This window comes from Leuresthes tenuis, unplaced genomic scaffold (assembly GCF_036924035.1).
Source record: "Leuresthes tenuis unplaced genomic scaffold, fLeuTen1.0.hap1 SCAF_21, whole genome shotgun sequence".
Taxonomy (NCBI): domain Eukaryota; kingdom Metazoa; phylum Chordata; class Actinopteri; order Atheriniformes; family Atherinopsidae; genus Leuresthes; species Leuresthes tenuis.
Window position 1 is genome coordinate 6,535,262 of NW_027325375.1, and position 22,662 is coordinate 6,557,923.

General features: G+C 41.2%; 2 protein-coding genes across 4 annotated transcripts; both read right to left on the reverse strand.

The window, feature by feature from the left end:
- Positions 1-4: 4 nt before the first annotated feature.
- On the reverse strand, positions 5-13,355 carry slc37a2 (solute carrier family 37 member 2). Of its 2 annotated transcripts, XM_072374805.1 has the most exons (19): positions 13,047-13,355; positions 12,798-12,917; positions 11,127-11,208; positions 10,573-10,663; positions 9,018-9,096; positions 8,798-8,933; positions 7,220-7,296; positions 6,200-6,366; positions 6,037-6,074; positions 5,811-5,960; positions 3,457-3,547; positions 3,282-3,344; positions 3,001-3,086; positions 2,669-2,717; positions 2,085-2,158; positions 1,901-1,979; positions 783-880; positions 547-611; positions 5-275 (listed from the first exon to the last, which is right to left on the reverse strand). In XM_072374805.1, exons 2-19 carry the CDS (start codon positions 12,854-12,856, stop codon positions 260-262), a joined length of 1,500 nt encoding a protein of 499 aa, XP_072230906.1. In that variant the 5' UTR covers positions 12,857-12,917; positions 13,047-13,355; the 3' UTR covers positions 5-259. The 2 variants fall into 2 exon arrangements, with proteins under 2 accessions (XP_072230906.1, XP_072230905.1); XM_072374804.1 differs by having other exon boundaries at positions 12,798-13,355.
- Positions 13,356-14,755: 1,400 nt separating this feature from the next.
- ccdc15 (coiled-coil domain containing 15) lies at positions 14,756-21,905 on the reverse strand. 2 transcript variants are annotated; one of them, XM_072374939.1, is made up of 10 exons: positions 21,497-21,905; positions 20,058-20,207; positions 19,654-19,686; positions 18,021-18,140; positions 17,782-17,898; positions 15,927-16,040; positions 15,744-15,847; positions 15,422-15,616; positions 15,002-15,150; positions 14,756-14,927 (listed from the first exon to the last, which is right to left on the reverse strand). In XM_072374939.1, the coding sequence occupies exons 1-10, from the start codon at positions 21,668-21,670 to the stop codon at positions 14,881-14,883; spliced, it is 1,203 nt and encodes a 400-aa protein (XP_072231040.1). In that variant the 5' UTR covers positions 21,671-21,905; the 3' UTR covers positions 14,756-14,880. The 2 variants fall into 2 exon arrangements, with proteins under 2 accessions (XP_072231040.1, XP_072231039.1); XM_072374938.1 differs by having other exon boundaries at positions 19,609-19,686.
- Positions 21,906-22,662: the final 757 nt, after the last annotated feature.

Genomic DNA, 22,662 nt, shown 5'->3' on the forward strand with positions numbered 1-22,662 from the left:
AAACTCACAGTATATACACTTTAATGATAAAAGAATATTAAAACAAACTAGTTAGAACAAGTTGATTAGTCGTTAAAAAAAGTTCTGTCTCTAAAAAGACATTTCAGAAGGCTTCCATTGTCAGCTTAGTGCCTTGAATCACCCAGTTGGGTGTCGATTCAGCCAAAATGGAAAGCAGACGTCCGCTGTACAGTGAAGTGAGGTCTGTTTAGGCGTTGTTCCCTTCTGTGTTTGTTCCGGCTTTGATTGCGTGGCTGTTTCAGGTTTCTTTGAACCTGCAGAGAAAAGTTGCAGTTATGTTCAGAATCACAGAAGCAAAAGTCAGCTCACAATGTTCATATTTCTATCAGCTGGGAGCAGAAAGTCTGCATTTTGTGACATTAAGTTCAAATTTTTTAAAAAGTGGTGCTGGTAGACACCACCACAACAGTAGTTTGTCTTGGGCTTTCTATATGAAATGGTTTTAATCTTAGGAAATGTCCTAAAATATATTTAAAAAAAGGTTCATTTTATTCTTGAAGCCACCGTTGTCATGGTGACACTCACCCTCTGACTCGGGGGACATGTCCACACCAGCCCAGAGCTTCCTTGTAGACTAGCCTGGTCAAAAACTAAAAGAGCAGACCACATGTCATTTGGGCTATTAATAGTGACGACTATTTAATCATATAAAACCTGACTTGAATAATAAGGAAAAAAAAAGGACACAAGCCAATTTAAAGCATTTAAAACTTTGCTGTAGGAGTTGTAGAGATATGAGTGAATAAAGAGGTGTTTCTGACCAAGCAGGCTAAGACGTCAGCAGAGATGAGCATGTAGAAGACGTTGTTCCAGCCGGTGGGAGAAATCACACCGGCCAACAGAGGACCCAATGCAGCACCTGCAGAGATCACATGAAAACCTGTCTGTTCACTCTTTATCAAGCACTATCCATCGCAAAGACTCCGCATTTTAGGCATCTAAAACGCATCCAAATATGCTCACCACTTAACACGGGAAAAACAACAGACAAGACTGTAATTACAACACTGAGACTGCAGCAGGGGAAGAGAAGATTGTACTTCTTAAGAAAGCATAGGATTAAAGGTCTGCTATGCAGCATCTGTTGGGGCAGCAGCATCAGAGCCAGACACAAAGAAACTGAACAAACTGATTAAAGACTGCTGGCTCTGAGCCGGGGACTGCTCTGGAGGCCCTGGAGCTGATTTTGCAAAGAGGAATGTTGCACAACATGCCAAATATGGTAATGCTGCACATCCATCAAACAACAAAGTGTGTTCAGCCAGAGGCTTCTTCAGCTTCGCTGCAACAAAGAGTGTTACAGGGTTGGTTGTTCACACAGCAAAAAAATCCCAGTTACCTTTAGGATTCAGTTAGTATTATTCAGTTCAATTCAATAGTCTCCTTTACACGCTCCGACAAACTGTTTCCTAGTTTGTGCTTCAGGAAATTTCAGCATCTAATTTCATTTCATAACCCTAATCCTTTCATAATTAAATATGTTTTTTCTCATGTAACTTAAATTATCATTATCAAAATTATGATAAAATGATCAACCGTCTGAATTATTTGTTGCTAAAAAACAGAAATGAGTGACCTTCCCTTGCCTGACTGACCCAGCTGTAAAACACACATTTCACAACTGTGAAGGTAAAAGAAGAGATCAATTGTCACATGAAAGAGTCCCCGCATACGATTAGATTTGCTATTGTGACATTTTGAGCACTTTTGTACAAAGTGTCATGACAGACGATACAGCAGAGGTTTTTTTTGTACTATGGACAAACGTAGTTATTTTACAGTAAAGCTAACTGGTTCCATCATTGATATTACAATTAATATTGTAAGTTTTACACCATTTAAGATCGAGATCTTCACAGCTCAGCTGCTCATTACATACCAATTGATCCAGTCCCGTCAATAATGGCGGTCACAGTTGATAATGCTCTGGAGTTCCCTCTCAGACTCTCGTGTGTTCCCTGTTACATCGAAGACATCGTCACATCAGTAACACAGCATTTCTTTTAAGGTCTAATGATAGATGGCAGTTACATGAAGATTTCCCATGATGCAGCAGGTCTTACCAGGTCAGCAGATACAGCTGTTGTGATGAGGGCGTATGGTCCGTTCACCAGGCCTCCACACACCATCAGCATGGCTATATATTAAAAAATGTAAAATGCAACATTTTATCCTTAACTAAATGCTAACTAAATGTTAACGGTGTACAGATCCACTCTGCTGGCTGTAATACATTCATTTCAGACTGGGTTTACATCTTGATAGTGGCTATGAGTGAAAGGACAGACACTTCTTTCATCTTCTCAGAACACAGTTTTCTTTTTCTAACAAAGCAACATGCTGCTCTGATTCATGACCATGAAGCAAACAAAGATCAATCAATCAATCAATAAGTCACTTGCTGAGCACCTTCTTCTCTCATGATCAAATTCCACATGTCATAATTAAACACAGACTGTGTCTTTGCTGTGTTATATTGACAGATTACTTCAGACATTATCTTGGGCTGTGCTGCAGGAAATCCTGACGGTGAAATTGTTCATTTTAACTTTCAGCTTTGAAAAAACACTGGATTACATAACATGACAGAAGTTTTTATATGGTGATATGAACCAATGTTAAAAGCAATACAGTTAGAATGTCTTACCTACTGTAGTACCAATGCTCCTTTGTCCAATGTAATTATAGAGGAAAAGCTGGAACAAGAGCAATCACAAACCATCAGCACACATCAGCTACCCGTGGAAACCCTTCAACTCACTGCACTTAAACAAATGCTGTCACTCAGACAGAGAAATACATCATTTAATAACCTCCAGACTCCATGCAGCTATTAACAACACTTCAGCTGACTGATCTTATTAGCGTGGGAAGAATTGTGAGCTACTGTGGCAGCTCTTGGAATTGGTGGAGTAATTTCAGCAAAGTTAGTAAAATATAACATGACCAAGCTCTTTGACCTGATAATGTGATACTCACCATGGGGGCAGCAGCAATAAGCATGACGCAGCAGGTCGTCGCCCTCCCACCTGTGTAGTCCGACACGAGCCCTGCCAGGATGCCTCCTGTGGACACAAAGCCGGTTCAGACTGATCAGATCTTCATGGAAGCTTTTGTGAGAGTGACGAAACAAAAGCAGCTTCAGGAGAATCAATCACGAGGACTAACTCCCATCGTGTGATTTTTAACTCGTTTCCCCTTGATATATTTTTCAACACAATCTGTCAAGAGGATATGACTTTTTAATCAGGACAGCTTACCCAAGATTCCTCCCACATCAAATAATGTCGACATATCTCCTGCTTGTTTTGCATCGAAATGTGCTGAGAAAAAAAAAGAAAACATACACACATTAGCTTAGAATTGTGGGGAAAATTTTTTTTGAGTGATACTCTCCTCATCGAATAGAAGAAAACGTGTGTGTAAAATACTGACCAACGTTTGAGATGTAGAGAGGAAGCCAGTACAGGAACGTGTAGCTGACCAGTTTGGCAAACATCAGGCAGAGCGAGAACTCGATCACTCCCTGTGAAAGACACGAGACATCCTGAAAACTGTTGGACAGTAGATACTTCAAATATGCTAAAAATTCAGACGTGTGTTTTACTGAACTGTAAAATCCGACTGATGAACTGCTTTTCATCGATTTTCTGCTCAGGATTTTTATGGGAAGTCTAAAATCACCAGTCCATGATGCAGTGGGGTGCAGCGAAAGTGGTCTCACACCTTATTCTTAAACGTTATAAACAGGCCTACTACTAGAAGCAACTAGCTAGTTAACTGTTCTGCCAACATCCCTGAAATGTGTCTTTTCTGGTGCCATAATTTACAGAACTTGGGCTGTCTACCTGAACTGAATATGAGAAATGAGAACAAGCAAGAGTGGATTCATTTTGTGAAGAGTGAAGCTGAAATGCGGCATCCCGGCATATCTGGCAACACTCCAGCAGAGATAGCGGTGCATAGCGGAGGTTCAAGGACTGCACACATACTGAGAGAGCTGAAGTTTCAGGAGCAACTACGTCTCAGAGCCAAGGTCAGAGAATCACATATTTCCAGCAACAACCGTCTCATGGAATCTTTTATCAGAACAAACTTCTCTCTCTGTCACACACACAAAGTACATCATCTTTCTGCTTCAGGGGAAACCTCGTTTATCAGACTGTTCAGTCAGTATCACGATGAACAAGAACCACAGGACAGCTGTCAGACAGTCAAAGTATGTTGGCACCATTAATGTACCACCAACCACTCCCTGCAAGTCACATCATTTAAGCATCAAATTGGCAAAGACTTTTAACAAATGACCTTCTAGGTCTGTTGTTCTCTGTGAAAATCTCCCCAGTGATAGTATTTAGTCCAAAACTGCCAATGGAGGCCTTTTTTTTCTTCTCATGCATCCCAACCTGAACAAGTCCCACTCAAGATCTCTGATTACTTCCCACATCTTCAGGTGGATTTTAAATATCATGGGTGTGGTCGTGCTCACTGCAGGCTGTTTCCACTAGTTAAAGAAACAAATCAATCACTCAGAGCTGTGTGGGGTTGGATTAAGACTCAAAAAGCCAGTCTGCTGAACAGCTGCTCAGTTGTTTGTTACATTCAGGATAGACAGTGCCTGGAAAATGGTCAAGAAGATTAGGTTGAATGTACAGGCTCCCAAACCAGTAAACTGCCAGAGTTGTTTGACAGTTGTGATAAACTGCCACAAAAACTGCCCCGAGCAACATCAACTGTAGCTTCCATGTTTACTTTATGGTGATTGGTTGTAAAACATCTCTCACACTCACAATAGGACACATGTTTAGGCTTGAATGAGCCACCAGGTATTCTCAGGTATCACCTTCCCAGCACCTACAATGCAGCACTCAGTGGGTCTACATGATGAGATTAACTCGATTAGCTATAGTTGGATTATGCTCCTTATTTGGGAAAGGGCAATTATCCAAGTATGTATAGAGGTGAATAAATCAAATCATTGGCACAAAGCATTTCATACCCCGGTACGATAGGTGGCGCTGTACCCATTTCAACTATCGCTAATAGAGCCACTTATGGTTGACATCTTCACCACCAACAACAACAAACTCATTTGAGAAAGATGGCGAGCGAAGGGCAGGATGAAGCTACATCCTTCTACTTTTCAAACTGCGTGTTGCTTCTTGCATTCTCCATCACGTTGTTTATTTCTTTCCGACAATATCGTCTCCTTCGACTTCCGGGTCACGACCACGGGAAAAAAATCTCTAGCATGCGCAGAACAAAAAGTCCAATTCAGATTATACAAGCACGTTTACTGCGACTATCAACCGAGTTATCTCGGGGTCTTCATCTGACTGCGAGGAACCCGATCCGGTCCAATTTTTAGTCAGACTTAGGTGTATACATGAACTTATTAACTCATTCTTATTGTAATTTAGCCACTTTACAGTGCCATGTAACCCCACTGTCTCTCCTCTTCAGGCAGTTTCACAACCATTCACACCTTGGATCCTGTGACCAAAACTCCCCCTTTCAGGAAGGTAGACAATTCATAGGTGACAATGACTCCAACGACATGCACAATGGTCAGAGGGTGCAGTGAAATATGTGACTGGAACTCTGAAAGCTGATACTCCCCATCAACTAGTTGGCCTTATTCAAGCTCTTATGATTCAAATTGTGCCACTCTTTATAAGACCACAAGATGAAGCCGCAGTAACTTATTTTTATGGCTTACATTTAAAAATCAAATCCCAAATTAAACAAGTCTGACTTTCCTGTGGTTTAGAGCAGTTGTTTTCACTCACAGGTATGCAGAGAGCCCCCGTGAAACTTATGGCCTCGGTGTGTTCCTGTACAATCACTGGAGTTTCAGTGGAAATGGCACCGTTGATGGTCTGGTTACCGTTGGGTGAGTTTTGCAGGAGTGGCTCCGTCTCATCATTCTCCTCATCGCTCTGATACACAAAAACACCAGTGAGTTTCAGATGTCTTGGGTGATTGAGAAAGATGAATATTTTTGTTAAAACTCACATGATGCTGAGGAAGAGTGCAGTTCACATCTTCAGGCTCTGAAAAAGAGGGAGGATGTGTAATCTTACAGAGAGAGCAGGATAGATTTTGACTTTGATTATTAAACTCTAACTCGAGCCCAATGACGTCATTCAAAACTGCTAAAGGACAAACAAAAACTAACTTTCAACCAGGAAGAAGAAGCACAGAATCCCAGTGGAAGCTATGATGACCCCGGGGACGATGAAGGACATTCCCCACTCTGAGGAGACGAAGACCCCCGCGATGAGGGAACCCAAGATGTTTCCCACTGAGGTGTGGGAGTTCCACACACCCATGATTAAGCCACGCCTAACAATCAAAACACAAACAGCTGTGAGCAGTCTTTTCAATCAGTGGCATTGCTTCAGAAACATGGGGCTATGTGCTCCTAAAAAGCTTTTCTTTTTAAAATATCTTTTGTTTTCTGCTAAATTGTGTATATAAGAAAAAAAAACGTAACACTTAATAATTCATAAATTGCTCTCTGTCCAGTAGTCTGTGTGTTAAGTATGAAGCTGGAGTTAGGATATTTGTACAAACAATATCAGGCAGGGGGCATGGTGATCCTGACTCTTATCAGATGATTTCTAAAATTCTTGGAATAAATAAATCTGGCAGATTACTAAATAATAAAAATGGCCTCTTTTTGCTCCTCCAGCTGTTTCCTCACACCTACACTATCTGTACTTAACACACAGGACTGGAATCTCCATAATAACTTATGAACTCAAGCTTAAAAGACAATTGACTGACCCAGAAGACTGAGTTAGGTGTGTTACAATTTCCTCTGATCAGCCCCACCACATGTGAACTTGTCATGATTTCTCATGTAACCTGTTTTCTGATAAGTTAAAGCTCGTTTTCTGCATGTAAACATTAAACTGAATCTATATGTACAGACTAAACACTGAAAGGGTGGGACCGATTCAGACGCGTGACTCCTGTTTGTTTGCTGAGCTTGTAGTTCTACTTCAGAAAGAACCAGTTTGACCAGTTTATTGAGCTCCTACTCAAGACATTTAGATCTATGAAGGGGTGTAACTGAGCTGCTTTCATGGCGTTGTCAGAACGTGACTAAAGTGCCTGTGTGTGATTCAGCTGGTTCCATGCAAGAAAAAAAACATCATCTAATCCTGCACAGTCAGCAGGACTCTGTACTCACTTCCCCTTTCCAAACCAGTTGCCGACACAAGCTACCACGGATGGCCAACCGGTAGTCTGCATGAGCCCGTTCATGACCTGCAGAGTGAAGCAAACGGGCGGAGACGGCAGTCTGTTAACTTTGTGCAACGAAGCATCACAACAATGCTCCGACTCTACAAATTCCACATAAAAAGGAGGAGGACAGAGAGCAGTGAGCAGACACTCATAACATTCCCCACAGTACCCTAAAGCTCATAAGCCCAGACGTGTTTGTGTGGTAGTGTGATGCAGCTGAGAGTCATATGATGAGTGCGCGAGTAAAGACCATGAGATCCCCACATGTTTTCAAGGGATGGAAAGATGTGTACTGGCACACAGTGTTTACAGTCTTCATATTCCAAATGGAGTGAAAGGATTGTTGGGCCATACACTAAATCACGGGGTCTTCTTGCTGAGGTTCTTTACTGTTTAAAATCTGGAGTTTTTTAACACTTTCTATTTCAACCATCATTTTTATATAAAGACTTTCTGTAGAACTTTTGAACAACGATTTGGCGTTTTCTCTGCAAGAAGAAAGGTATTCATAACTTTTTCTGTTAGGGAGCTATATGTTGGTGTTGTTAGCCCGATTCTTTCATTGGAAGCCCAAGAACAAGCTGGAGAAATCTTTTATTAAACAAAGTATTAATTAGTGGTCCGCAGGAAATCCATCAGGCCATATTTATATTCACTTTATCTCACAGAGGTTGTACTCACACTTGTCAGAGTGTAATTGGCCAGTTTTTAGTGGCATGATCAGGCCAACCACTGTCCTCGTTGTGTTCTTTGGATGTGATAAACAATGTGTGTGTGTGTGAGTGCTGTTTTAGGCGTGGATCTAATGTACCAGACCTATCTACTCCAATAGAGATGTTTTGTCTGACCCAGTTGTTTCGTCTTGCTATGTCATTCTAAGGTCTTGGACCATTTAAGGTCATCTGTTGTGCAGTATGAGCAGAGTGTAAAAGTACCAGCTAGGAACATAGGTTATTTAGTAAAATACAGAATATGAATACATAATGTCTAAGAACAAAGCCAATTATAACAGTGTGAAGCTCATTTCTTTCTGAGCCAACCCAGGCATGCAGGCATTTAGTACTAGTCTAAAGGACTCCCAAAAAAACTGTGGAAGTGAAACAAAACTCATCTGACTATGCTTCTGCCTACTGTGAGACACCGAGCGTGGAGCACATTCCTGCAGTGCCGATCAGCAAATGAAACCTCGCTGCTGTGTGCTTGCATGGCTTTGGTCAGCAAGAAACAGCTCACCTGATCTCTGTGCTTCCTTTTTTCTTGTCTAATGGGTTATAAGTGAACAGACGGTTTCTGCCAGCCGAAATGGACGAGAAGTTGTTTGGAGCTATTCAAAGTTCTTTATTCAGCAGAAAGTTTAAAGGTAAAATCTGTTTTCAAATATCAAGAAACCACCACAGAACAAACTGATGAAGCAGCTCATGAAAAGTTATTACAGGAAATAAGTGAACTTCTTTCTAAACACACCTACTTACGCAATTTCCAAGACTGATACGTGTGCGAGTTTGAGGAGTTGTGTGTGTACCTGGACGAAGGCGTAGTAACCTAATGAGTGGATGTTCAAGTAGAAGCCGAGTCCAAACAGAGATGTAAACAATCCACTCATCACCATCCCAAAACTCAGGTAGTACCGCAGAGGAAGGCGCTCGCCAAATATCCCACTGTGAACACAAGCAATTGGTTTGGGGTCAGTATAGCTGAGATTAAAAAACAGAGCAGCTTTGACAATAACAGCACAAACAAACCTGAAAAACATGCCGATGGCATAGGCAACCAGGAAGGAGTTGTCCAACACCCCAAACAGGGTCTTGTAGTTGTCCTGGTCTAATAGAGAGAACACAGATGAAACTGTTACTTTTGTCCACGTCAGTACTTATCATTTGCAGAAGTTTATGGCCATACTGTCAGTATTATTACAGAAAAATCAACCTGAGTTCTATCAGACTTCCAGATCCAGATTGATTTCTTTGACAAAAACAATGACGCCTTTTGAACACGGCTACATGAACACGAATGTGTTATATCGGGTTATAATGGCATTAAATTGCAATTAGGGGTCCTGGCCTATGGAAATGTTTTTCCCTCCTTATCAACTAGTAGGAGTTGTTCATCATCAAAGACACGTGTCCTCACTGGTCACTTAATAATGGCTGAAGCGGCGAATCAGACCAATACTTTAACCCACTGGCTGCTGTTTGTTCTGCTTTGTTCACCATGCTGTCCTCTAGTACAACCAATCAGGTCCTTGCTTTATTAATGTGGAGAAATTGAGTTCTAACAGCAGTTATTTAGCTGTTTGTATGGCTCCTCTAAAAGCAGATCTCATGCCCAATTTAAATATCCATGATATAAAATCCTCAGCCTCAGGAACGGGGGAGCCTGTGTCCCAACAGTAACCCTTTCTTTACCGTCACTTATGATACTGTCATGTTAAAAAGTGACAACAGAATGACATCTAATGATTATCTATATGTAGTGGCTGGTTCATGAAACTCAAATGAAGGCATGATGTTAAAAGGCATTTTGGGAAATGGGTGTAATTATTAGATAAGCAGGGTGATGCCATTCTAATGTTTGATATGAAGCTTAAGAAGCTACGGCCTGAAACGTGTTTATTTCAGCCCACATATATGTAAAACTAACCAAGCTCCACACCCAGTGGGAACTGGACTCACTCTTTGCAGAAGTAGATGGTATGAAACCAGAAATAAACTCACAACTCTGCACCAAATGCCACATTTTTAGTGTTTTATTTTTTAAAACAGTTTTAGCAAACGGGATTGAACTGTTAAACCCTGAGCTTGTGTGTCAAAAACACACATTCATTCTCATCTGTTTGCCACATTTTAAACTGAATTCCACTAAATCTTCTCATTAGTGTGAGTGGCTTCACTCAACAAGTCAACGCCAGCGCGACTCAACAGCTACGTGTTGACATGAAGCAATAAGGTGGTGGCTGAGTTACCAGGAAAAATGGAAGTTTTACAAGATGTTTATTTGTACTGTTTCACATTGATGATCAATAAACAATTCCAGGGAAATATTATCTGTACTGACTGTAAATGGTTGACCTGCTTTCTGTCCTTTATGCTACGCAGGAAATCTGATTTATAAGTAAACCACCACCATGCATATCTTATTTATACACATATGTATGAGATTCACTCAATATTTACTGCTTAGAATGAACGTGCTGTAATCAGAAAACATTGACCCATTTGAAAACGTTTGAGTGTTTTGTCTTTAATCTGTACCTGCATATTCAGACTGGTCGTAGATAACAGCAAGTAAAGGACTTACCAAAGGGAGCCCAGTCACACCAGGTGGCATTATCGGTAATGTTGAGGTCTGTTGGTCGAACGACTGTGGAACAGTTTCTGTGCAGCTCACTCTGAGTTTCACAGAGAAAGACAGAAGATGAAACGACAAAACATAACAGATAAGCTAGAAGCAAGTGAATCCTTTCTATTAGCTCTCACTTCTTTTGATTTTAGGCAACATTATCAAAAGCATGCAAGATAAAGGACACACTCATCAGGGGAAAATATTCACGATGATAGCTGTAACACATTTCACAAAGCCGGGGGAACATCCCAAAGAGATTAGGTGCAGTCTGATTAATTGATATGATCAAGTTGAGCCTTTAACTGCGGCTGGGCTTGAAGAGCAGAGGTTTTGTTGCTTTTATCGTCGTTGTCAACATGTAAATGTATATTTAAACGCTTTATTGTCTCGCTGAGGTGCTCTGGCTGTGCTTGGCTACAACAAAGGTAGCTCTGAGAGGAACCTTTCAGACAGCATTTGATCCTGTAAATGCTGCAGATGCAAAAGGAAAAAAAATCTGCTTCAGTCACCTTAACAATGCTGATAGGCTTCCGTGACAGATGGTAGGCTGTGTAGAAGAGGAACGTGAGGAAGAGAATAAAACCACGATACCTGAAATGAAACAGATTGAAAATGCCACTCAGACGTAAATCTACTTTGTGTTGGACACTATGAAAACTGAAGAAGAAGCGAGGACAGCACATACATAAAATAAAATGAATGTAAAAGAAGCCTTTGCCTGTTCTAAGTTGCGGCAGAAATAAGAACTCTTCATTTGTTTCCTCTGATGTAGACGTGTGTTTAGATGACACAAATGACATTAGCAAAAGTAAAACAAAAAACAGTTTGTCACGACAACACACACTGGGCCTCATCTGAGACTGAGGAACACTCTTCATCTCTGTGCGTCTTTCCAACAGGAACATCGCTTTCCCTTTACGTGGATTGGAAAGTCACATTTTGACCTCTGCGTGTCCGGGAGACGTAACGACACTGAGGGTCGGAACCTAACTGACAGAGAGCGGCACGAAGCTGGTGAAGCTGTCCTTTTAAAGGGTTACTATTATATACCCATTCAAACACATGACCGCGATGATCTGCATTCGACTGCACAGGTGTTCGGACAAACTGCTGTAAGTAGCTCATCATTTATCAGGATGTTTTTCATCACATCGACGAGAAACCTGGCCCTGCACTGCGAGAGGGAGTTTCAGTTAACACAACCCACTTATTACTCCGAGGTTCTGGTAGCGTTCTGCAAAACAAGATTGTGAGAAATCCCAGAACAGGTGTGTAAACGAGTAAGAGTCTGGGTGACCCCTCTAACTGAGGTGCTCCCTTAAAGTCTCTACGTTTCCTCCCTGTGAGGATTCCCACTCCGAGTGGCTGCTTGCCATTTAGGGATAAAGTACTATAACCTAATCCAAATAAAGTCTGCTTTAACTTGAACCTGCTTGTATTCAGCTCGTTTTGACGCTCATCATTTCAGTCACGTTTAAAGTGAAACTGCCAGCTCAGCATTTCAGATCTTTTCTTTTATAAAGGAACTGGATTTTTGGAGAATACATCTGAGGGCATAAACATAGACCAGGAAAACTTAGACTTTTTGAGTGCAAAGATATTTGCTCTATCAGCACACAAAACTATCAACTTTATCATAATGTTTGACGCATATTTTCCCTCAGCTTTTCTGACAGACTTTTAGAAATAATGTTACCATAAAGTAACAAACCAACTCTCTCTCTCTCCACACACACACACAGTGTGCAGCAGCAGTGTGAGGGGTGTTGGAAGCTGAGATATTCTGGAAATAAGGCACCCCCATCTTGGTGAATTCCTTAAAATGCTGGATTGGCGGGCAGAAGGATTGACTCCTTAAAGGTCGAACGTGCATCGATAAAAGAACAAGCTTAACTCCAACAGTCCCGCTAAACAGCCTGACTGTACATATAGTCAACTAAACAGCAATTACACGTTTATAACAGGTGACGAGCTATCGTATAAAAAGGTTAGAATTAAAAACACTATAGGTTGACTAGCCCAGTTGATATAAATGCAAATAATGCGTGTTTATCGAGCTGATTGAGTCAATCATTTACAGAGGGGAGATACACATTGACACACATGTAGGACAGCTGCTCTGGTTGTGGCTGGCTATGGAGAACAATTTAATCAAAAAAATGGACGATAAACAAACTTACCAGCTGTCCCGTGAAAACGACGTGATAAGCCGTATCCCGGGTGCCAGAGGAGACTTCATTTTTAAAGGAAACCGCGTCGAACTTAACACCAAAACACTCAGCACTCAGTCACAGACATGTCTTCGAAGTACAAAAGAGAGGCAGATAAGGCTCTGGTGGTAGCTGAGAAACAGAAGATGTATTACAGGACGGAATAACTGGCCACGACTGCTGAAAGTCAACCAGCCCGGGTGGTGAGGTAAAACGGACCTGTTCCAGCGGTAAATGAAGCCAGAAGTTAAAAGTAGACGCTAGCCGCTAGATGTGAGAAGCAGCTGTTGTCCGGCTTCTTGGTCGGAGATCCAGTCCGTCAACCCCGAGTAGAGCTCCATACTGTGCCGCTAAGTTTATATACACGGGTGAGGAGAGCCAGCCTACCTCCACGACGCTGTGTTAAAACGTACAGCTTAAAAATGCGTCGGTTATGAATAAAGGATTATTATTAACACTCGAGATTTTCTTTTCCATAAGATTTTCCAGTCGGATGCTCCTGGTGGCAGCCTGACGCACAACTCTGACGTAAGGACGTCGCGGTGAGCAGGAAGTTGCCAGGGTCGGGAGTGGTGGGGGGTCTTTTGCGGGGTCATCAGTATTGTTGGAGATTTTCTCGAGGAACATCTCATTTTATATACTTTATATTTGATCATAATCATTAACACACTTGCACAACTGAACTTTTACGGACACAGAGAAACACTAATATTTATCTAACCTCAAAAAGAACATTAATGGAAGTTTTCTTTTCCTCATCCTTAGCTCCTCCTTTGGAAAATTGTAGATAACATGCAGACTACATAAATTATTAATGAAAAAAAAAGTGAAAATACTACTTGACAGGGTGAGGCCAAGAGAACAACACTTAGTTAAGCTTATAATAAGAATTCAATAACATTTAGATACAGCAAGTTTTGTTCCCTTAAATATAACAATGTGTCCAAGTCAATCAGTTGTACTTCGGTTGCATAAGCCTCATGTGTTGCTGAAGTGTATGTCTGGATACATTAGATTTCTCAGAAAAATCAGACTTGTGTATAAAATCTGGGTTTGAACAAGAGCAGTAGATGAACTTTCTGGATTGAAACCAGTGATAGTTGTTATCTATCAGCAGTTTCAAACGTTCACCAGTTTCAGTTCTTGTAGAATTTCCTTTTCGGGGTCAAAGTATTTTGACCTTGTTTTTACAACAACTTCCAGGAAATTCAGTGTTTTTCCTCATCGTTTTGCAAAGCACAATGCAATCTTAGTTCCCCTTCTTCCAACTCTTATTGTTTTTGTTTAATATGGTCTCAAGCATTATGTGTGTTCTTCGGATGGATGTAAATGACAAAAATGTTAAAGCAGATTTTATGTTCACTGTCATTTGTGACTTTGCTCAAAATCCTCCTGGAATTCAAAAGAGCAAAGGTGTGAAGCCCTCAGCAAACATTTAAAACATGTACATTTCTTTCAACAAATGAAGTAAATACACTAAATAACAATAGAGTAGCAAATAAATCAGGAGCGGCAACTAAAACAACACAGATTAAAGTGGCTACGACCACTGAAAGATGTCTTTTGCTGGGGGGCATCAGTGTTTGTCAGATTATATGTAATATGCAAGTCTTTTCAACATCAGCTGGTGTTTAGAGGTCAACAAAAGTTCAAACTCAAACAGATGACATACTACATCTTAATTTATTTCCTTTTTTTTTTAAAAAAAAAAAAACAGGTTCTGATGAGTCTCACAAAACAAACAGCAAAACTATATTTCAGTTTACACAAGTACTGAGGATGAAAAAAAAATAATTAACTCCTGTTAGTATGAAGCATGTCAGTATGAATTTGACCTGAAGGGACACAATAATCAAGCTAAGACATTAAGTGTGCTCTAAACAAGATCTGGGTGGACAGACAGACACAGAACTGATTATCAACCATGACACGTGATCCGGGCTTTAATAACTTGCACTGTTTTTTTTTTTAAATGTTGCAATGTTCCTTTAAACAGACAGCCAGAGGTCAGCTCTATCAGGCGAAGTCCACTGCAGATCATTAGCTTGCTTTACTATAAATCCAAACTCATCATTGTTGAGTGTAGTGCCTGGGCATACACTGAAAGGGAAGGAAAAAGAAGACATTAAACGGTTCCACTAATGCTCGATGTGTAGTGTGTGTGCAGACACTACCTTTGGGATTATTGTGGAAAACACAGTTGTTAGCGCAGGTGTCGGGGTGGGAGTCCCAGAAGGAGGACGCACAGCAGCAGAGAGGAGGCGGCTCCAGCTTCGCCTGACACAGCCGCTCCTTCATCTGAGCTCTGAGAGCGTCGACGAACCTGCAGAGTTACAAAAAGTTATTTTGGGAGTTTGTCTGAAAGCGAGAGAGGATATCCGACCACAAACTCACATGGTACTGAACCAAACCCAGTCAGACAAAAGCTTCAATTGAGCTGAAACAGACTTTTACATCCTGCGTTTTCTACGTTGTCAAAACCGACAGAGGTTTGGTGAGCTCACGACTTTATAGTTATTTATCAAACATCTCCATCAGTAATCACAAACCTCAACAACAGTTTTTGCACGTGCATCAGAACATCTAAACGTTACCTGGCAGCCTTTCTCCCTCTGCCCTCTCTTTTTGTCCTCTGCAGCTGTACATCTCTCTCTTCCTCCTCCAGCGTCAGTCGCTCCAGAATTAGCAGCTCTCGCTCCTCCAGCTTCTGTCGAGCCTCTGCCAGCTGCTGGGCTCTCTCCAGCCGCCTCTCTTCCTCCATACGAAGCCGTTCTTTCTCTGCTTTGATCCTTCAGTGAGAAGGGGAACATTTGAGAGGAGATTGTTGCTGAGACAGAGGCAAGATGATTGACTTTAATTGAACCATGAAACCAATTAGAGGTAGCGATGCGGGAGGAATGGTTGTGGTTTCTTCACCTTGCCGTCCTCTTCAGGTGTTTCCTGTGCTGTTTGTTCTCCTTCACTTGCTCTCGTTCTAAGTTCATGACCAGACGGCGGTGCAGCAGGAACTGAGACTGACGCTGCGGAATCAAACCAACCATCTGTAACATCTAGTCTGATTGAAGTCAAGCAAGTACAGTCATAGGTTTGCATGTTTACCTGTCGTTTCTCTTGGACAGTCAGAGGCCACAGAGCTTGTCGATCTCTGAGGCTGGAGGCTGAATCGTGATCAGGATGTGATCCATCAGGATCCCACAATGCATGGCCTCTCACCTGACACACACATACAGACAGACAGACAGACCACACTTTGACCCACTTTGTATACCGTTTTAGTCTGCTAACAGCACAAATTTATGAAAAATAATTTAACTATGAAGCGCCACAATCAAATGTTCCGGATTAGACCCCAGTTTTGGTCAGTTTATAAACTCAAATGTTCACCGATAATCCTGGTGGTGATAAAACACTCCTGCTGTAATTAGTCCCATTAACTCAGGGCTTAGAAATGGAATCAAAACTGGTGCATCTGAAAGCCAGACATCTTTAGAGGGAAACAAAGGGTTTACAGTCGAGTGCCACAGACAGCAAAGAAAGTGAGAAAACATTGAGTGGTCTAATCTATTTTTTGTGTGTGTGTGTGTGTGTGTGTGTGTGTGTGTGTGTGTGTGTGTGTGTGTGTGTGTGGAACATCTGCAGCATTGTTTATCTCATCCACAGGATGCAGCAGCCGTTTGTGGACAGTAAAGATGAGGACTGCAGACGTTGTTGTGGTTCTGTCTGCAAAGTAGGCAGAATCTATTCATAGTGAAGTTGCAGGAACTTCAACGATAAAACACGTGACTGTGAAAGTATCCACCGCCCTTTCTCTGACACAGATAAATCATTCCTGGTTTATGAATATCAGTGAACTTTTAGTTTAAACCCAACCTTTCCTGGCAGCTGTGACACTGCTAAGTCAATTTCTTGTACACAACAACACAAATATCTGCACTGATATTGTCAGTTAATCTGCATTACGGTTAGAATGTGGACAGAGACAGTCGGGTATAAACTGCACCACAACTTGTAGTGAACAACATGTCAGCAAACGGCAGCGCTACAGATATATTTGTCTTTCGCCTCCCACACACCTATCAAACCATACTGACGGTGCCGTTTCATTACTGTTGTGTAACGAAACATGACCCAGTTTCACATTTCTAACTCCGCTCTATGAAAGCTTTACAGGACATGCAATGTGCCAGCTAACTCTGAACCATTTGAATTTATGAGTGGACAAGGATGAGATATGAAAACGTGTTCGATTTCACTTCCGCACCCTGAACATGGGCTGCATCTGCTGCAGGATCCAGCTCTTAAACTGCTGCTTTTAATAACTGGCATGACATCAGGCCCACTGTAATTCTATGTTCCAGTCATACCACAGCTGAATAATCGCCATGCCTAACCTTTTGTTTGGCATAAACAGACACGGAAACTTCCATTCAGAGACAAGACGTTCCACAACTTTTAATTCCCCAGATTTTCAATCGACTATCACATCACAAAAAGCCAAACTCTAACTTTCCATGAATAAGAGATCTGGTAAAGTGACTGAATATGAAATTTTGAAATATCTACGTCGTTTGTTTGTTTTTTTTAAAGCTGTATTCATTTACATTTAAGCAAATCTGATCATGCCACATCAACTGCAGGGTGCGTTTGCTCTTACTCTGGACTACAGAGGACAAAGTCTCATTCATCTGAGGGCCTTTTTATGATTTCTAAGTGGATTCATGGACAGCAACATTAACATTGCTGAGCATTTTAGGTTATACAAAGACTCCAATAGAGATACTGTCTCTATTAAATCTGTCTAAAACAGCAAGATAACTAACTGGAGCGCGGTGGTATTGGTAAGAGTATTGTTTGCATATCATAGATTCTAAATGAGTTTATAAAAGAAAGAACCTGATATCTGAAAGCAATCATCATGGCTTGCAGTTTGAACAATAGCTGGGTATTCAGTCACCTTCTGCTGAACAAGGGGACATTCATGTTGACTGCTGAGAAGAGGAACATCTCCCTTTTCCTCTTCTTCCTCTCCCAGAGCATCCTTCTCTGCTCTCAGCACATGAGTTTTAGCTTTCTGTTGGGAGGAGAGAGAAATGTCTATAAATCATAACTTCAACATGCACAATGACAAAAAACAACACAGTTACAGGAAGTGTCTTTAAAAAGAGGAACACAATGTCAGATACAGACACTCACGTGTCTGGTTGTTGGAGAAATTTTCCATCTTCCTCCAGGAAGGTCTGACGTTGATTCCTCCTGCTGAATCAGCCGACAGGCGGCCAGTCTGAGTCTGACCTGCCTCGTTCCTTCATTCGACTGGAAAATGGTGGAAATAAGTAATATTCCACATTAATCACTGTCACATTTTATACAAGTCACACAAGGAAACAATGCAGTCATTCTGAATGGTTCCCAATACGTGATAAAAATAAAGGGACCAGTCAGTGGCTCCTTTTCTCTGCACACGGATGAGATCGAATATGTTTACATGTTTAAAAGTACAATATGATCCTCAGCAGAACGAATGAGATCGCAACAAAGCCGAACTATTATGCCAATATCAATACCTACACTTAAAATATAGTAAGTTAATAACAAACAAACACATAAAACAGTTCTAAAGAGGATTATTTTGAACAAGTCGTGTCTTGTGAGTGATATTTTACAGCCGAAAGGTAAACTCAACAGTGCTCTCTGGTGGATAATACATTATTACACACATATTTCACAATTAACATGTCATACCATCGCAGGCATCTGCAGGTATACAGGCCTCCAAGGCTATGGGAAAGAAATTTGCCCCCATTCAGGTATAAGAGTATCAGTGAAACTGGGCCATGATTCAGGGTATTAAGAACTGTCTTTCAGTTGGGGCGGGCCTGTTCTTCCACACCAAAGCAGAGAGAACATTTCTTTATCAGCCTAGCTTTGTGCACTGAATAAATGTCCTTGCTCTCACATTCAACACTTCACACTCGTGTTTTTCTTTTTAGATGTATTTTTGTGAATTAGAAAGCAACCTATGCTTTGAAAGCCTTCACGGCGAGAGCTGGGTCAATGGCTATGAAACAGCTGCCTCCTAGATTCAAGATAGTGTGTCAGGTAAGCAGCGAGAACAGGAGCAGCTCATCCTTTTCTTTAACGTTCACTGGGCTGTGCAACGTGAACATCTCAGGGAAAACATAAGACCTAAATGGTCACGCAAATATCCAAGTTCCGGCTCCTCAGTCGGTGCTCACCACACACTCAACTGACTGGATTTGCTTTCCTGGGTTGTCGCTTCCCTTTCCAGGGTGACATTTAAGTTGAATGGTTGTCATTTTGATTTGGTGTGTGTCGCAAATGCACTTGTGCAAATAATCAGAATGAGACTGTTCACAGTGCCGTAGAACTGCTGGGAATAGTGCGTCTCTGCACAAGATGAACACTTAAAAAAGAAAGAAAGAAAGAAACTTTTTAGCTTTTTATAGATGCTTCCTCACCAACACACACACACACACACACACACACACACACACACACACACACACACACACACACACACACACACACACACACACACACACACACACACACACACACACACACACACACACACACACACACACACACACACACACACACACACACACACACACACACACACACACACACACACACACACACACACACACACACACACACACACACACACACACACACACACACACACACACACACACACACACACACACACACACACACACACACACACACACACACACACACACACACACACACACACCTCCAGAGAGTGCTTCTCACCAACAGGTGAATGGTGGGTTCTGACCTGAAAACGTGGGCTTCTCCTGTCAGGTGTCACCTGGACAAAAACACACAGTTACACAAGCCAGAGGGCTGGACCATACTCATTTTCCACTCTGCTGAATGCGGCTGGGAGGACTTCGCTCTCAAATATTCGGAATGGCTGCTTTTGTCACTTGTTTTCAGCCATTACATAGAGGGTACCTTTAACGACTGCACTAATAAATTAGCAGTTTAAAACATTTTTGACTGAAAAAAAAAAAGTAATTTTTTATACATTATCCATTAATCCAAAAATAAATTAAAGACTATTTCAAAATGTATAGATATAGTACAGAGATCAGTAAGTAGCCACAACTGTGGGTGGTAATCACATATGAAAAGATCAGATTTATAACTAGAATGCAACTGACAGCCAAAACACTTTACCCCAGGACGAGTATGAGGCTGCGGCCTCTTTTTGTAGACCTGAGCTCGCTGAGCCACACGGTGGCGCACTTCTTCTTGAAAACGTTTGAGGCTCTCTTCATTCTGCCTTATCTTCTCTGCCTGCAGCTCCTCAGTTTGTAAAGCGAGAGTCTAATGAAAGACGTGCAGAGAGGGTCAGAGAAAACAAAACAATGACCTTTAAGTGCAGTGAGTTTGCTGCACTGGTCCCAGCAAACCTGCACTTCCACAGGTGAACTATGACTCAAGACAAACACAGCAACACTTTTTAGCCACTTCACAGGCTGATGCTTGAGAGGGTGCACTAGAAATCTCAAAATTCAGATCCATGTTTTAATTCAGAGCTGCAAAGGGAGACCTAAATTCAGCATTTTCACTGTCTCGAGCCTTTTTGATTCTACTCCAAGTTCTTAAGACATGCTTTTCCACTGATGACGAGTTAGGGGAAATTAATGGGATAATTTCCTGATTAAATTTTACAGTTCTTCTAAAACAAAACACATCCAACAGGGAGTTCAACTTCCATATAGTCTGACTGACAAAAACAAATAGTGTCAGTATTACAATGCATTTCCACCAGAGGGGACTGACCAATCTAATTTTACACATCAAAATTTCCCATTAAGTACATATCTCTGTCACAGTTCTATAAATAAGGGACTATGGACCAATGCTGTGTACAAATAAAATCTAGAAAATGTTAGATTAATGTTATATTTCGCAGAACAAAGAAAATACAGAGTCTAATCACATCTACCCTTCTGTTAGCAGACCTCACAGTAGTAAAGCGAGCAGCATTTGCTCTGCTACAAAATGATACTGGACATAATCTGTTGGTGTACATAAAGACATCAATTTAAAACTAGAGGAAAAAAACTACAATATAAGGAATTAATCAATCAACTGCAACAAAAGCAGCCAGAGACTAAAAGCACCCAACATCATGAAGGAACTATATAATCCTGCCTAATTGTCTTGTGGGAAAAAAAAGTCATGTTTAGTCTTTCTGCTCAACGACTCAACAACTTTAGTTTTTCAAAATTCACAAATACCTATTAGTCAAGCACGTCTGTGGATTACCTCTAGGAACACAAAACCAATTTATATCTGAGGCACAATAGTTGGGATCATATAAAACATTAAAACATTCCCTATTTGGTGGAAACATAAATGCTTTGAAGGCATTTCTGTAGCTTGTCCTACAGTTAATTTGGGGTAAATTAATGTGTAGTAACGTATATGCATTAGGCTAACAAAGTGTGGGAGTAGTGTCACTTCAATGAAATAGCAAGAAATTCCAATGTTTGCAAAACGCCACGGTGTACACGGAAGTTGAAATGACTTTCTACAGCCGATAGGCAGCAACGGTCTCCCAACAGTCAGGGCTAATTCAGTGTATTAGCATTAAATGCCAAACTCACAAACGGGTGATCCAGGAAGTCCTGTCCGTCCTCCACCCAGGCTCCAACGGCCACCACCGCCTGATTCCTCTGAGCCAGCACTTTGTTAGCTCTGGAGGCTTGGTACTTCTTGCTCTGGCTTACTGAAGGTTTGGTCCTGGGGTTTGCCGAAGCTCTCACCCGGCCAGCACTCATTGATAGCGTCGTTATCAACCGGGCTAACAGAAAGAGCTGCTAACACACAGCTAAGCTTTCTTGACAAGATCCTGGTAAATTTAAAAAAATAAAGTTGCGCAGCAGTTAAGCCGACTTGCAACTATTTACAACCGATTATCTGCGAAAATAAATCAACAGAAAAGTATCTGGTATATATATCTACTAACAGTAAACAGCAACAGGTTTGTTTGAGTTTCGCTCACTTCACCTTCTTTGAGCGTTTTGGGCGTTTGTCACAACTCATTACTGCCCCCATCCGGAGAGGAGGAGACAATGAAAATTGTGCCTACACAGTAGCAAAAGAGGAGAAAACAACATGTCCAGCCATTCTTGCTTAACAAAAAAAGACCATATGTTGGTACTTCATTAAAATAGATACCTGAACTCACATATGCACATTTGAAGGATTCTACTGTATACAAATAACAAATGTATATCTGGTGTTAAAAACAGCAGGTTGTGTTCTGCTTCAGTGGGCAGTTTAATGAGCAAAGATGCTAGCAATGAATCACTATACATTACAGATCCCTGCAGAGGACTTCTGGTAGTTTTGATCTGTAAATACCTTTTGATTTTTTGGTTTAAAATGTAACTAGTGAAGACTCAAAATATAGCAGTGTAAGCCACAGAGGAAACAAGTCAATTCAGAGAAGCAAACGCTGATTACTCACGGGTAATTAGTCTGAACCACAGGGTGCATTTTAATTAGTATATGGTTTGGACAATATCAGCACGATCAGACATTTAAATAGGATTGAACAAAGTCCTGGGACTTGGGCTGGGAAACTAGTGCAAGGACGAGTCTTCCAGCCTGTTCTGCACAGATTTGATCTCGGGCCAAAGTTAAAAATTGCATCAGTAGGTGGCACTACATGAAAAGTAATGAGATGCTCACACTTCTCAAATGTCAATACCGAATTCGATAGCAATGCAACAAGGATTTAAGAATCTTCTGTGGACCAACTCATGAA

Bases quoted from the DNA above. Each gene is read 5' to 3' on its own strand.
- slc37a2 (XM_072374805.1), bottom strand. From the start codon at position 12,856: ATGAAGTCTCCTCTGGCACCCGGGATACGGCTTATCACGTCGTTTTCA. The intron at 6,367-7,219 runs GTGAGTACAGAG...TTTGATTGTTAG, and splicing joins AACTGGTTTGGAAAGGGGAA to GCGTGGCTTAATCATGGGTG. The intron at 612-782 runs GTCAGAAACACC...CTGCTCTTTTAG, and splicing joins CTGACGTCTTAGCCTGCTTG to TTTTTGACCAGGCTAGTCTA.
- ccdc15 (XM_072374938.1), bottom strand. From the start codon at position 21,670: ATGAGTGCTGGCCGGGTGAGAGCTTCGGCAAACCCCAGGACCAAACCT. The intron at 16,041-17,781 runs GTGACTGAATAC...TGTGTGTGTCAG, and splicing joins GTCCCCTTGTTCAGCAGAAG to GTGAGAGGCCATGCATTGTG. The intron at 14,928-15,001 runs GTAGTGTCTGCA...CTTCCCTTTCAG, and splicing joins TTTCCACAATAATCCCAAAG to TGTATGCCCAGGCACTACAC.